Here is a 16,832-nt window from a genome sequence, read left to right as displayed (position 1 = left end):
GTATGGTATTATTAACTAGCTTATTATTGAAGTTATTCATAGTTGATTCATTTGTTATAATTGGGACACTTTGTGGTATATATATATGCTGATATGCAATTGAAGATTAGCATAAATTATGTAAGAATTGGTTGTTAATGGTATTTGAATTGGATGTATGCAATTGATATAAACTTGTAATGCCTTGATTTGAATTATGGAAATACCATTGAACTTTATCGTTCAGTGTACAATTTATTTTTCATGCGCAGGTTAGGTTCATATCTAGGTGTCGAGTATCAATTTCAGCATCTAGACAAAAGATCCTAGACTCAAAAATGTTTGTATAGTTTCTTTTGTTGGTTATACGACATGTACCTAGGTTGAGTCGATTTTGGTATTTTACTATGTTTTGAGAAATTTGAGTTGGAAGTTTGATAATGGGCTTAATCACATGGATGCAATATGTATATGAGTTTGTCATATGGTTTAGAAATGTATAAAACATGTATTTGCAAACGGTACTTGTTGATAGTATGTATGTTTGAAATCTTGAATGAATTATGTTAGTTAATGAACTTGTATGTAATGTGGCATTGGTGTATAGTTGATTTAGGTATTATGATTAATGTGTATTGCCTAATTTGGCTAAAATATGGTATGAATATTTCTATAAGTTGATTTGAAATTGCAGGCTGATATTTCACTTAGAAATTTGTAGAAATAGTTTGTTACATTACGACGTCGAACTTTTGTTGTCGCAACGAGACTAGGTTACCATGCTATGGCTCGACGCCAAGTTGTGGTCGCTACGACGAGGCTTACCTAGCATGTTATGTCATGATAAGGAACCCCCTGAAGTCGTGACATCAATCTAATGTTTTGGAATTTTTACAAATTAATCCTAATTCGATTTTGGGTTAACTTCAGAGTTTTCGTAAGCTCGTGTAAGACTTGGAAATGGTTGTATAATGTATTGCATAAATGTTTTGATTGAAATTATTATTTAATGGTATAAATCTAAATAAGTTTGATTGTAGTTGTTCCGGTAACGAATGTGACACATTGTAACTCGAACCCAACGATCAGGTCAAGTATTGAGGTGTTGATTACAAATAATTTATTAAGTAAGTAACATTATGATATATGGAATACATGTAATATATAAATTCAAATTCGTTAATATTATGATATATAAAATATATAAGCTAAAATTATAATAAAAATTATAATTGACTCAAATGTAAGTAATCCTTATTGTTTTGGTATTATTACCACAATGCCAAGTAATTATTGTTTTGGTATTCGCAAATATTCTACTTAGATTATAGTATAATTATAATAAAATAATTTATGGTGAATTCCAACATTTGCCCTATTAGTGTAGGGTGTTCACTAGACTTGTTCATGGGTCAGGCTACTCACCCAAGTTCGAAGGTCTGCCTGAAATTTGGGATGGTTTGGGTAAAAATATTACGCCTGAAAAATGTGTTTGGGCAAAAAATTAGGCACGTTTAAAATATGGGTGGGGCTCGGACTTGAACATTCAAGGCTTATGCCCGGCCTGACCCAACTCTTTTTAAGTTTGTAATACTTTATATTATGTAATTTAGAACACATTAAAAAAAATAAACATATACTAAATATATATTACTACTCTAATGTAAACATGAAAATAGTGTTAAGATGACTATATAAAAATTTCAATAAACAAAAAATGTATAAAATTATTAAATATTAAAAATATAAAATATAAATATATATTTTTTAAAATTAAAATATGCTATGGACGGGCCTAAAATGGGTTTGGGTTATTCTTTTGCAAATATGGGCGGGTTTGAGCAAAATCTTAAACTCATATTTTGGGTCGGGCAGGGCTTGGGCAAGCATAAAGTATGTTAATATCATACTTAGGCCCAACCCGGCCCAACTCATGAGCACCTCTAGTGTTCACCATATCCCCAAGGTCATGAGATCAATCTGTCGATTGTGCTTGTGTGGTATTTTAAATGAGTGTATTGTGGGTGAAAACTTATTTTTTTCAAATAAAATAAAATAACTTATAGTAACTCATTGTTAATATTGTGATTGTGATATATAAAATATAAATTATTTATAAATTTTAATTTAAATATATAAATCATAATTGAAAAGGTTATGTTTTAACTTACAAATCATGATACCAAATACTTCACTTTATATTCAACAAAACTCTGCGGTTAATACCTAAAAAAATTTACAAATAAGAAAAACGTAGCAACATACTCAACTTATTAAACGGCAAATGGTTTCTTCTTCTGTTTTTTTTTTTTTTCCAGTAGGTAGGTGGCTTTTTTTAATTTTTTTGTTAAATCTGAATTGGTTAATGAGTGTCCCACTCAATGCTCGAATGTTGGAAGCAATAACGTTGATATATATGGACTCCACTGCACCACGAATAATGTTTTTGCGATGATACGCAGTTGGATCTTCACATCCATCCTCTACTTTCCGACCTGTTTAATTTTTTGGTTCATTAATAGCTAGCTCATCAGTGTTTGTGTTGAAAAGGCATGCTCATCAATATTTGGGAAACCAATGTTAAGAATGCAGCTCTTTAATTTCAGAGTACATGATATTTTAGCTTTCTGCAGGTTGGGGCTACCAAAGCAAAGCAGGAAACGACGACCTCGCAGCACCCGAGGGAGCTATTCGTACGACAAACAGTGAACAGAAAAATGATCCAGCATCCGACTTAAATTAATTCATATAAGACAACACACGCTGCTACTGCAACAATGTTTGGTCCACTCATTATTACTAGTCCTACTCCTTGGTGTAGGCTATCCATAATGTTGACATTTCGTAGCTATTTTACCTATTTAAAAAATTTTAATATTTATAAAAATGATTTTAATCCAAAAATATTATCTAAATAACTTGAAATGAACAATAAATTTAAGTTATGGGGATCGGATAGCCGGGACCACTATTTTTTTATTAAAAAAATAATTTTTAGGGTTTTAGACATTAGATGACTGGCACCCATGTATTTTTTTTAAAAAAAATGGAGACAGTTGCTAGCACACATACCTCTTTATCTGATTAAAAAAATTATTTAAAATAAAAGAAACAATAATTTAGCAATGTTTATTTGAATTATTATAAAAGATGAAAATCATCAAAGCAGGTTCTAATTTTATAAAAAATCTAATTTAATTATGTATATTAAATTTAAATTAATTTTTAAATTTAATAATAATATGAGTGATGCAATAATAATTAACAATATGATAAGTAGTCCAATATTATTTTAAAATATAAAATATGTAATTAAACTTGAGAAATAAAAAAGATGGGAAAATAATGAGGGTTGTAACACCCCTAACCCGTATCCGTCGCCAGATTAGGGTTACAAGGCATTACCGAACAAAACATAGTTCAGCACAATCACTTATTAAAAATGCAAGCACAAAGTAATTTAATCTTCTTTACAATTTTTTTTTCGAACTCAATTAATTCGTAGATTAAACCATATCAACCCATAACCCACAGCATATTATTTATTAGCATATAAGACAATAGCTAACATTACAACATGGTCAAATATACTTTTGATACTACTAATTTATGCGCAATTCTCCAGAATAACAATAGCTATTTCTAAGCTCAATTGCTGAACCAAACATACCAAATTCATATGCTAAGCATCACGCCAAAATTTCATAAACACAAACAATTCATTTCTCATTTATTCGGCTAGCAAATTAGCCTCAAAATTCATACAAATTCCACCATTCAATATTAAGCTAATTATACTATTTCATAACCTAATACAAACATTAATATGTCACTCTATAACTATGTATATAACCAACAAAACATACCTAAAACATAATCATTATTTACCATTTAAAACCGTACCTAAATAACCAACCAATCAATCATAGAACATATTCATTATTTGCCATCATAAACCACACCTAAATAACCAATACATAATCAATATATATATATATATTCGTCATATAGCCTATAGGAGCATACACCATGAGTAAAAAAAAATACATTCATCATTTACCTCATTACTCAAGCCGAATTATATGACCATCCACACAAGATATACCATATAACATACTTCCAAAATAACCTAATTACATGGCCGATTTATACATCATACTTAACATTACTTTCAAGCCATTTCGCATGGCTATATATATACCATTCAAAACAAAGCTTATCGAAAATAGCTTATACGTCATTTACAAGCCAACTCACATGGCTAATTTCATATCTCAAAACATATCCTATTGACTCTAACCTATACATGTCATATACCATATATACACAACTCAAAAGTACCAAGTAGATGGTTGGATAGTGTGAAGTAGTCTCTGACGATTCCCGAATTTGAGCTAGCCTTGAATTCACTATAAAACACAGGAAAAACAAACAAGGTAAGCTACAAATCTTAGTAAGTTCGTACTAAATATACTAAACAATTCATAAAACACAAATCATTAATTTGAACAATTTAATGTATAATTCATGATAATATCAAACATTCCATAAGCTTATTCATATACTTATATGCAAAGTTTTAACCTATTCTATTTGAAATTCATACTTACATGTACATACCTGTACAAATTCATAACGAATTCATATATTCGCGTAACACTATCGAATACTCAATGTTTCACACACTAAATGCCATCGCATAGCCGAAGCTATTATAATCTCGCACACTAAGTGTCTTACATAGCCGAAGCTATCTCAGTCTCGCACACTAAGTGCCATAAATAGCCGAATTAGCTATCTCAAATCGCACACTAAGTGCTAAACATAGTCGATTAATCGTCAAACATGACTATATTCTATACAATTTATGCAATATCAAAGCATTAAAAGCATAATTGTAACAATGTTTATCACGTACGAACTTACCTGGGATGCTAAAACGGTGAATCGAGTCGTTTAGTCGATAACTTTAGTTTTCCCCCGATCTAGGTCCAAATTTCGCTTTTCTTGATCTATATAATATCAAATTCAGCTTATTCAATCACTAATTTATTCAATTTAATCCAAAACACACATTTGGGCACGTTTACACTTTTCCCCCAAAGTTTCACATTTTTACAATTTAGTCCCTATTTCACAAATACACAAAATCCATGAAATTTAATACCTTCCTAAGTTAGCCGAATTTTCCTAGTGAACATATCAGCCCATATTTATCATTTATTCACATATTTAACCACATGTTTTCACATTTTCACAAATAAATCCCTATTTGACTTTTTTTGTCAAAAATCACTTAACAAAATATGATAATCTATCAACAAATATCCATTTTTCATCATCAAACATTTAAAAGCTTAAACATTCATCAATGGCACTTCATAAAAACATTGACAATTTAAAAAATTAAGGCATGGGCTAGCTAGAATATAAAGCAACAATCTCAAAAACGTAAAAATCATCAAAAATCGAGCTCAAAACACTTACCAATTAAGTCCCAATTGATCGAACCCTAAAATGAACTAAATGTTTTCTTCTTCCATTATATTCGGCCAAAGAAAGATGAAATGAAGGTTAGTTTTGGTTTTGTTTTAATTTAATTAAATTTAAATCACAAATTACTTAATTAACCTTAACGAAATAACATTAAATATATATAATGGTTGTCCATAAATGTCCACTTACACAATCAATGGTCTAATATCATCATAAGGACCTTTGGTTTAATCAATCATAGCAATTAAACACATTTAACATATAGAATGCCACTTTTGCATTTTACGCGATTAAGTTCTTTTTCTCAAATTGAGCTATTAAACGATAAAATTAAATCACGAAACTTTCACACATATATAATCACATGCTTTAAACACCAAAAATAATATTAAAATAATTTTTCAACCTCGAATTTGTGGTTCTGAAATCACTGTTCTGATTTAGCTAAAACCGGGTTGTTACAAGGGGTTAATGTTGCAATATTCCCATCCCTTTTGTTGGGTAACTTTGGCCATTTGTTGGTCGGCCCCTCACACCTCATTATGGATGGAGATGTATTACACGTTCGCACTTCATTGGATGTTTATCTATTAATGAGCATTTTCTCAACCTTTATCTTTTACCTTTTATGCTTACTATGTGTATGTAAAATGCTTGTGTGGAATTTGAGTTTAATCATGTGTTGAATTGTTTTATTGGTTGATTGATGAATGGGTTACTTAGCTAAGTTATTATCTATGTTTTGATTGGTTGTTTGTTCAAGTGCATTAAATTGCATATTACACTAAAATTGATACCTCAAGTGGAAGATTTAGATAGACGAGATCGAGAGGAGACTCTATCATGTAAGACTTTGATATACTTGTGTTGAGTACTGAGACCGAGAGGAGATTTATATGCTTACATGAGACCGGGAAGAGAACCTAAGTGGTATCTTTTAGTCTAGGATGAGACTGAGAGGAGATCCTTAACTAAGAGTGACAAACAATATGATCATCATAGGTGTATTAGCTTAGTTATAACCCATGACTCATTTAACCATCATTTCAATCCATTTGCATATTTTCTAATAAAAAGGTTGATATTTTTATTTGTTAATTTAAATTTAGTTTATAAACAATTTGTAATTAAATTTGCATTAATAATTTTCAACTTTATTACATTAGTAATTGTTTAACTTGTAATTAACTTGATAAAGCATTTACCAATTTGGCAATCCTTTGGGTTTGATCCTTGGAATCCTCTAGTGTTCCATTGACATTACAAATATGACATTTGACACTGTACACTTACAATTAAAATCACACTTTTAAATCGTTTTATAAAATTGTTTATTTTTTGCGTACGCGCACGTGCGGTCAAAAACTCAACTCACTTTCACGAAAATACAAATAACAACGATGTTGTCTTTGTAATGAACCAACCTAAAACAAAAGTTAGTGTTTCTTTCAGAAAAATTGGTTGAATTGAAAAAAAAATTATAAATTTTTTAAAATTATTTCATTACTCAACAAAAAAAATCATTTAAAAAAAAAGGTGATTACTAGTGGAGGGAGAAGAAGGGACGAAATAGATAGAAATGAGAATGAATGTGGGTGAGAATGAAAAGAATTGTTGATGTGTAAAAAAACTTAGGTGACGTAATATTATTGAGAGGAACCATATTTATATAGTAAGAAGGATCTACTTAATATTTTTTCTTGATGATGAGGTTGGAGTTGTTAAAAAAAACGAGAAAAGCGTGGAAGAAAAAAAGTAAAAATAAATAAAGTGTCACATGTTATAATTTAATTGGTTCGAAAAGAAATTTTAGTGGGCCTATCATTGTCACGAAATCATAGTTTAAATGTCTAATTCAACCAAAAAAAATGAAGTACCTAACTCAAAAAAGTGATATAGTTTGAGGACTGATTATTGAATTAAGCATAATTTTTTCTAGTATGATATGTATATATCTACTTGAAAGAAAAAGAATATTTTTAACCTATAGCTTTGATATGAGTGACTTACAACTGTTGGCACCGTAATAAATCCGTTACCACACCCACGTGCCACTATCCTCTTTGCTGTCAACCAGCATAAATTTACCCCTCGTTTACCCATATGGGTTTATATTTGGCACGTGTGAAACAGAACACAACTACCAGTCAGGGCGTAGAAGTTCGGTTTGTTTGAAAGTTCCGAAACAGCTCCCTTCCCAACCCCATCTCTCATGTCTCTGTGCATCTACTTTCCAACTAACATTCCAAACCTCAACTAATTCTCAAACTTCATTAATTATTTCTCTCTCTTTTTCTATTTCCTATTTATCACCTTCCTTAAATTTATTACTCAAAATTGGATCATTTATAAACTTCCCTAATTTTTTACACCTTTTATTTTAATTATCCAATTATGGAGAGTCAAAAAATATTTTTGGATCACTGGAATTAAATTGTATATTTATCTCATCATTTTAATTTTCTATATCTTTATAACTTTTAAATAATTCAATCAAATTTTATTATTTTTAGGGGCCAAAATATAATTTTACTATTATTAATTTAAAATTTGATAAATTATAAATAATCTAAATTTAAAAAAATCATTTTAAGGTACCAAACCCCTGACTCCATTAGGACTTTTATTATATAAAAGAAGTAATTCATCAATAGACATTATTTTTGTTTTTTCTTACCTACGAGTTTACATTAGATTATTTATAATAAAATGATTCTTTGAGTTTAGTAAAAGATTAAAATCCATTTTCTTTATAAATCAATAAACTGAGTTATAAGGGTATTTCAAATTTTATATATAATATTTTTAGAAAATTGTTTTTTCAAAAAAAGAAGAAATACCTCTACTGAAATTTAATGATATTTATTTTAAAAATAAATAATTGTCTCATAAAAAAATATTTATAACTTTCTTTTAGTACCTGCCATTTTTATTTTAAAAATATTTATAACATATATTCAAAATAAAAGGTAAAAAGAAAATAATGGGCTAAGCAGTCCTGGCGCACAAAGAGTTGTCGTGTTACACGCGCTGAGATGAGGAAGGTGGGCCAAAGTGCTCCGTTTTGATGAAAAAATTATTGAAAGCACTTTGTATCGGAGAGTCAAAAGAAAATGGAGACAGTTAGTTGGCGGTATTATCACACACTCTCTCTTACCCCGTGTAATCCACCAATCCCAATCCAAAAATTCCAAATTCTGAAACCCATAGGGGTCTATAAATTAAAATAATTATTTAATTATTTGTTTATGACTTTTTTTACATCTAACTTTTTTCAATGAACTAAAATGCATTAAAATTTTGGTTTAATTTTCCTCCAATCCTTGACTCTTCAAAATCTTGAAATTCAGTCCCTCTATTTTTAATTTCTAATATATAATCCACTACTTATTATCTACGTAAGATGAGGTAACCCTTTTATGATACTGAATTCATACTTATGATGTTTTGCAAACAACTCGCCACACATTAACAAAATCTTGTAGAACATTGATAATTGAGACTAACAGCAAGCTCATCACTCCTCCTCTCGAACTTGGTTGCAATAGCCTATTAGATTTTCTTGCGGTTATTTTTTTTATTCTTCGTCACCTTTCTCTATAGAGCACGGCCAATACGGCTACCACCTCTGTTTTGATTCTTACCAGACCGTTCGTTTTCCTTGGCCATTTTTCTAGCAAAAACACACAAAAAAAACACTGGTAACAACAAAAGAAGAGCTACAAAATAAATCAAAGCAAGCAAACTCCTAAAGTGTAGAAATTGTCGAAAAAAACCAACCAAAGTCAGAATAATAACAAGAACAGTTGCAGAAATTTCAAAAAGTAAAGAAAGCAAAGTATTCTCAACAAAGAAAACCCAGAAGATATATAAACATATCTCTCAAAACGCATCATTTCAAATAACAAGCAACATTGAGTGACAACTCACCATCTGTTCCAAAAAATTGCTAATCATCATTATCACGACTTCCTAAAACTGCAATCCTCATAATACATTTATGGCAGAATCTTAAAGATTTTGATACAACAGTTCATCATTAAACAATACCATCATCCAATGCAACCTATGAAAAAAGAAGGCTAATAGATTAAAATGTCTTGAGGAAGGCCACTTTCTAATCCACTTCTCGACTTGAATGAGGAGAAATATTATTATACCCCCATCCGTATCAGGATACATGACAAGCAAGAAAGACACTCAAATAGTAAGCCAACTACCGTCAAATCGAGAAGTCACCAACAAGCCTCTCTTTCGGAACGACCATCCGGACACATACGAGTCATCCGCCATTCGAGTCCCTAAGCTTTCATTGAGAATGTGATATTGTTGGTCACCAAATACCACGTGGGTTCAATTGCTCTTTACCATCAAGTCAGAATGAATGACAGGATTTGTTCCATCACAAACATTATTGTCCTATCGAAGACATCCACCCCATGCATTCCACAATGATAGTTTAATTGCAAGTTCAACACATTAACATCATCCTACACGAGATCCTCGCCTATAAATACCGTTAGGAACAATGAAGAAAGGATCGACACTCCAAGAATACCAAGACTATAGTCTATTAACTTACCTTCAGCTCTCAATCTTAACACTCTCCTCACCTTCGTTCTTTGTAACCTTCATCTCTTCATCCTGATTAGGTGAACTAGCTTCCTTAGCAACCACCACTCTCTCCTCCATATCTCTTCCTTCTTATACCACTATATCAACAAATTATTTTTTTGTTAAATTTGAGTATGTGTTAAATATTAAAATGTTAGTTTTCATAAAAATTCATTACCAATGTTGTCAATTGCACTATGAAAAGTAAAAAGACAAAAATGTTAGGAAATAATAAAAATGATTAAATTTTAAAAGTTCAAAGAGTACAAGAATTAATGACATATTTAGACTTAAAATTTATTGTTACGTATAATATTTAAAAATAAAGCATTGTTTAGGGTTAGTTTACTATTGATGATGAAAAGTGCTATAAATTTTAATAATGTTTACCATTGTTGTTAAAAAATACTTTTGAGAAGATAAAATGACAAATTTAAACATGTTATAAAATAGAATACTTAACGAGAGATAAAAAGATAACTTCATTAACAAGCACTTTTCCAAAAGCCAAAAAAACTAATTATTTTTCTTGGGTTAAAATCTCAATTTAAAATCAAGGTTTGGTTCGAAAAATGCTTTTCAACCTCAATGGTAAACACACACTTAGTTTGTCGATGAGCTTGACAATTTTTTTAACTTAGTCTCTAAACTTTTTTTATCTACATTAGTCTTGGAACTTAGCATTTTTTTTTCTAATTTTGATCCGTGTGATGACGTGTCATTTGATATTGTCCACATCATCACCTAAAAATTACAATTTTTATAAAAAAATTAAGTGATGGTATGACACAATGTCAAATTGCCAGATCTTCATATGGACAAAAAATGAGAAAAGTTGTCAAATTTAGGGGCTTGTGTGTAAAAAAAAGTTTAGGGACCAAATTGAGAAAAACTGTTAAGTTCAGGGACTAAATGTTTCCTTATCCCTAATATTTATATTAAAACGGCCTTAATATTTCGTAAAAATAAAAACACTTCAGTAATATCAGCGACTTCTCCTTTTTTTCCTCTTCTTGGTCAAGAAAACAATGAACTCCCTCACATTCTCAGTTTCAGGCACAAAACAGACATTGAAGATCTCATCTTTTTCCCTTGTCTGAAAACAAATGCGTTACTCAAATAAATCAAATTCAGCTTAAACCCTTTTGTTCTTTTTTTTTTTTTTGGTCTCCAAAGCTGTTTCTCTTTTGGTTCCTTTAATAAGTTCAAGAACAGACAGGAAAACATCATTTCTTGTATATATTCATTAAACAAAAGCATGCTGCTTCATCTGTTAACTGGTTAGGGTTTCTTGTTATTGGAGGTCAAGTTCTTTGTGTTTCAGAGTTCTGTCATGTTTCTTTTTTCCTGCTAAGGAAGAAGTTTCTGAATTATAAAGTTATGTTGTTTTTATTTTCCTCATTGAATTCCTTGGTCAATCATGCAGACTGAGCAGAAAAGATTGGAATTTAATGAGATTTCATGGAAGCAAAAACAACTTGCTAATTTGTTACATATCTTATTCTGGTCAGTTCTCATTTTCTTTAGCTCTATTATTACTTTTTGGTGTTGTGTTCATATACAATTTACTTGTTAATTATTAGTTAAACTTTCAGATTTCCCCCTTTTTTTTCTGTTTGTTAAAAATTCTATTTGGGGGCTTTGGTTTTTCTTTTAGAAGGAGTTTTTTTTTTCTCTACTTACTCCAAATGCTGTTAAACTACTTCTTTTCTGTAAAATCCTAAACAATTTCTTTTTTTCCTCTTATTTTTCTTCATAATGCTAGATGGGATAGTTTACTTTTCCCAGAAAAAAAAAAAGAGAAGAAGATATGAGTTGATATCAAGATGGAGAATATTTTTATTGTATCTTGATCCCTGGTCATGATGGAAATAAAAAGGAATCTTAATTTATGGTCAGTAATTTTCTGGGTTGTAGCCAATACTTGATTCAGAAATCTTTAAATATAGGGTCCTAATGACCAGTGAACAAGACTATCAATTAGCCAAAGACTTATCTTCTAAATAGTATTAAGGTGAAGCCTTTGTTATTGTTTTATTAAATTGGACTAAATTGTTTTGTTTTGTTTTTTCAGAAAAAAAAGAAAAGAAAAGGTTCAGTCATTCAATTACTTTCAAGTATGAGTAGATCTTTAGAACTTTCCAGAAAGCAAGATATTTTCATGTCTTGTCCTAGTTATACTGCTGAGATGTTCTGCAGTTTTGTCTCTAACTTGTTCTGCAAACACAAACTCATAATCGTGCAACTTTCTTTCCTAACATTTCTTCTGTTTATATAACCCTGCTGCTTGTAGGTGTAATATGTTGGTTTTGAGCTTTACTGAGGTCAAGGAGTGGTATAAATTGGGTTTCCAAGGCACATTATGCTAAAGTGAAATATAATACACACAATTACTGAAATGGAGGTTAAAGAAGCAGAGAGGATAGTCATAGCTAAACCAGTAGCTTCAAGGCCTACTTGCTCCAGTTTTAAGTCTTTCTCGGAGCTCCTTGCAGGGGCTATTAATGCCGCACCCCCTAATGCTTGCTCTGCAAACATAGTGCCTGCAATAAGGCCAAAGACAGTGAGGTTCAAGCCAGTAGTCAATCGTGCTCCATCTGCTATGGTTTCTTCTCAGGTTTTCCCTTACTTCAACTGGATAGCTTTCTCATTGCAGGATCTTTCTACCTCTCATCTTTTACTTGTTTCACAATTTCAGGCAGAGCAGTCCAGAATAGGTATTTCTATCTCATCTGATAAGGTTTCGAAATCCGATGTCAAGCCTACTGTAGTGTACAAACCGCAGGCAAAGCTTGTATCAAAGACAACTGTTTCTCTGTTAGCAAACATGGTATAAATATTAACAATCAATGTCTAGCAATTTCTTTTGCTTTCTTGACTATTTGATTGCTCAGTTCTGTCCCATCAAATGCTCATGCCGTACTCGTGGAGATGATTGGATTTTCTTTACAGGGAAACTTCAGTGCTAGCAACCAACAAAGACTGCAATCAATGGAGGCACCAGTTGAGTATGCAAACTGGGAGAAGATGAGAGCCCAAGTTAGACCAAATCATCATCAGAATGCTCCATCACAGGCAGAAACAGATCAGACAAGTGAACCTTCGAAGGTGGGATCTCAAAATATGGAGGAGGACCCCAAAGTATTACCTGCGGTGGCAAATAGCGATCGACCTTCTTATGATGGGTATAACTGGAGGAAATATGGACAAAAGCAAGTGAAAGGGAGCGAATATCCGCGAAGCTACTATAAGTGTACGCATCCGAATTGTCCTGTAAAGAAGAAAGTCGAAAGATCACTTGATGGCCAAATAGCTGAAATCGTTTACAAAGGTGAACACAATCATCCAAAGCCTCAGCCTCCAAAACGAAACTCATCCCAAGGGTTAGGAGTTACAAGTGATGGAACCGGTCAAGATGCCAACAACTCCTTGTGGAGTAATAATCATAATGAAAGGAACGAAGGTTCTGAAACTAGAGCTGAAAATCATAGTGAAGTCGGGTTGTCTGTGCTTCCGGCTTATCAAGTCAAAGCTCTGGCACCTTACGAACATGTTACCACCGGTGGAACTTCTGAAAATTCCGCTGGTCTTAGTGGGGAATGTGAAGAAGCAAGCAAGGAGGGAGCAGATGTTGAATCTAAAAGTAAAAGAAGGTAAGAATAACATGATTTTCTTAAACCGAAAGCATTAAGAAAATCGAACTGAATTATGTTGAATAACCATGATCAGGAAAAATGAGAATCAATCAAGTGAAGTGGGCACCTTAGGGGAATGCATACAAGAACCTCGTGTGGTAGTGCAAAGTTGTACTGATTCTGAGATTATGGGGGACGGGTTTCGATGGAGAAAATATGGGCAGAAGGTGGTGAAGGGAAATCCATATCCCAGGTTGAAATTCAGCTTTGTTGAAGTTATCCATCATATATATATATATATATATTAGTTTTAAGCCTTGTATTCTTACTGGTGATGGTAATGTCCCCTGCAGAAGTTACTACAGATGCACTAATGTAAAATGCAGCGTGCGGAAGCATGTGGAAAGAGCATCAGATGATCCAAGAGCTTTCATTACAACATATGAAGGTAAACATAACCATGAGATGCCACTTAGAAACACAAATCATGTGACCGCCGCCTCGGATCCCGATTCCAACTCACCTGCAATCAAAGACAAGTGATGATAAGAGCTTCCAACTTCATATTTGGTTTCGTTAAAGGCTCTAATCGAGTACACTGAGGAGATTGACTACGAAGCTCACAATATATATATAACAACTTTGTGCTACTAAAGCTGCTTGATGAAGGGCAGTTTTTCAGACTTCCTGCCTTCACCTTATTACATTCTTTTCTCTTTAATTAATTGTTTTCTCCATTACATAATAAGTAACAAACTTCAGTACTGTCGTGTTTCAGTTTTTCTACATCCTAAACTTTTGGGTTATTGTTATGCCAAGAATTTATGTAGATTATTATGATGCTATATATGTACATACTAATTTTTATTACAACAGCTACGCATGTCATAATCTCTTAAATTTATTTGATAAATTTTATTAAAAAATATATGATAGTTGTATTAAATTTATATAAAATTTAAATTTAATTTCAAAATATAAATGAGTATAATCAAAATTTAAAGCATAATATTGATACAAATAAATATGTAGTCTTTATCTAATTAAAATTTCTTTTTCTATATGTATTTACAATGAATTATTTAAAATATAAATATTATAATATTTTAAAATAGAACTTTATTAATTAATTTGGAGTAAATAATATTTTAAAATTGTACTTAATTAATAAGATATATAAAATTTTACAGTCGTACTTACAATTATTTTTTATTATCAATCGTTTATTTTAATGTGTTATATAATTTATTATTTTATACATAATATTGTTCACTTGATTATAAATTATTTATTATTACTTTTATGCTTATGCTATTAATTGGTTATAATATATTATTATTTACTACTATATTATAGAATTAATTATCACTTAAGTTTCTAATTTAAAATATGCAACTTAAATGATTTAACCACTAAATATTATATTACAGATTAAATTATAGTTTTGATATTATAAAGATTATGAGACATAATTTATTCTTTTCCAATAAATCATGTACTACTATAGCATCTTTTCTAAAATTTTGTCAGCTACTATGTATATTGGTATGACACTAATAAACCATATCTAAGGCCAACTGTATTGCATCCTTTGTTAGAGTTAAGTGACTCGAGTTCTTATTTAAATAAAATACATTGGTAAAATAAAATAAAAGTAAAATCCATATAGAACTACACTTCTTTTATTTTATTTTAGAATAATGTTTTTTAAACCTTATTAAGCTCAATCTATTTGATATTGATTATAATAAGGTGTTTCAATCTTACTACACTCCTATTAGAATATGATTTTACAAGCCTATAAATAGACATAGCCTACTCCTCTTGTAATCATTCGAATTTGATATAGTGAATTATCTTCTCCTTTGCCCGTGGTTTTTTTTCCCGAAAGGGTTTCCACGTAAAATCTGTGTGTTCTTTATTTTTCTCTCTCTTTTTCTTTGTGGTACATTGGCATTACCGACGTTCTATTTTTTCAAATTGGTATCCGATCTTTCGAGTTGTTCATCTCAATCACGGTAATGGCATCTTTGAAGTATGAAATTTCGCTGTTGGATTGTAACACCAGATTCGCGTTGTGACAGATAAAGATGCAGGTAGTTCTTGCATAGATGGACTTAGAGGAAGCCCTGCTAGGGGTAGATAAGATGCTTTCAACATTGACGGAGGAAGAGAAGAAGTGCAAGAATCGAAATACGTTAACATAGTTACATCTGTATTTGTCTAACAAAATTTTACAGGATGTGATGAAGGAGAAGGTCGCCGCTGGATTATAGAAGAGGTTGGAACAAATATGTATGTCGAAAACTCTAACTAGCAAGTTGCATATGAAGCAGTGTCTTTATGCTCATCTTTTGGAGGAAGGTGCGTCTGTGCATGAACACTTAATAGTGTTTAAAGAAATACTCTCAAACTTGGAGGCCATGGAGGTTCAGTATGATAAGGAAGATCTAGGGTTGATTCTACTTTGTTCGTTACCCCCGTCTTATTCAACCTTTAGATATACGATTTTATATAGCCGCGAGTCTCTCACAGTTGATGAGGTTTATGATTCTTTAACCTCGTATGATAAGATGAAGCATCTTATGGTTAAAACCAACTCTCAGGGAGAGGGTCTCATTGTTTGTGGGAGACAAGATCGGAATGCTGATGATGATCGTGGAAGGACACAGGAATGGAATCCTTGCGGTAAATCTAAGGGTAGATCGAAGTCTTCAAACAGAGGTAAAACTTGTAACTTCTGCAAGAAGAAAGGGCACATTAAATCTGAGTGTTATAAGCTACAGAACAAGATCAAAAGGGAGGCTGCGAATCAAAATGGAAAACAACCAAAAAATTCTAGCAAAGCTGATGTTGTAGAAGACTACAGCGATGGTGAACTTCTAGTCGCTTCTGTCAACAATTCTAAAGTAAGCGATGAGTGGATCCTTGATTCGGGCAGCACCTTCTATATGAGTCCCAATCGAGATTGGTTTACAACTTACGAAATAGTGTCTGAAGGTGTTGTTTTGATGGGAAATAATGTTTCATGTAGAATCGCAGGTGTTGGAACAATTAAAGTTAAGATGTTTGATGGAGTTGTTAGAACACTTGTGACGTACGGCATGT

General features: G+C 31.5%; 1 protein-coding gene across 2 annotated transcripts; it reads left to right on the top strand.

Annotated features, from left to right (window-relative positions):
* Nucleotides 1–11,070: 11,070 nt before the first annotated feature.
* LOC105768173 (WRKY transcription factor 44) lies at nucleotides 11,071–14,597 on the top strand. 2 transcript variants are annotated; one of them, XM_012587946.2, is made up of 7 exons: nucleotides 11,071–11,369; nucleotides 11,516–11,595; nucleotides 12,383–12,706; nucleotides 12,788–12,919; nucleotides 13,042–13,742; nucleotides 13,819–13,977; nucleotides 14,078–14,597. In XM_012587946.2, the coding sequence occupies exons 3-7, from the start codon at nucleotides 12,488–12,490 to the stop codon at nucleotides 14,265–14,267; spliced, it is 1,401 nt and encodes a 466-aa protein (XP_012443400.1). In that variant the 5' UTR covers nucleotides 11,071–11,369; nucleotides 11,516–11,595; nucleotides 12,383–12,487; the 3' UTR covers nucleotides 14,268–14,597. The 2 variants fall into 2 exon arrangements, with proteins under 2 accessions (XP_012443400.1, XP_012443399.1); XM_012587945.2 differs by having other exon boundaries at nucleotides 11,071–11,392.
* Nucleotides 14,598–16,832: the final 2,235 nt, after the last annotated feature.

Source organism: Gossypium raimondii, chromosome 4, assembly GCF_025698545.1.
Source record: "Gossypium raimondii isolate GPD5lz chromosome 4, ASM2569854v1, whole genome shotgun sequence".
Taxonomy (NCBI): Eukaryota; Viridiplantae; Streptophyta; class Magnoliopsida; order Malvales; family Malvaceae; genus Gossypium; species Gossypium raimondii.
This window is presented reverse-complemented; position numbering and strand designations above follow the sequence as displayed.

Excerpts from the sequence above, each read along its gene's own strand:
- LOC105768173 (XM_012587946.2), top strand. The coding sequence starts at position 12,488 with ATGGAGGTTAAAGAAGCAGAGAGGATAGTCATAGCTAAACCAGTAGCT. Across the intron at positions 13,743-13,818 it reads GAATCTAAAAGTAAAAGAAG|GAAAAATGAGAATCAATCAA; the intron begins GTAAGAATAACA and ends AACCATGATCAG. Across the intron at positions 13,978-14,077 it reads AAGGGAAATCCATATCCCAG|AAGTTACTACAGATGCACTA; the intron begins GTTGAAATTCAG and ends TGTCCCCTGCAG.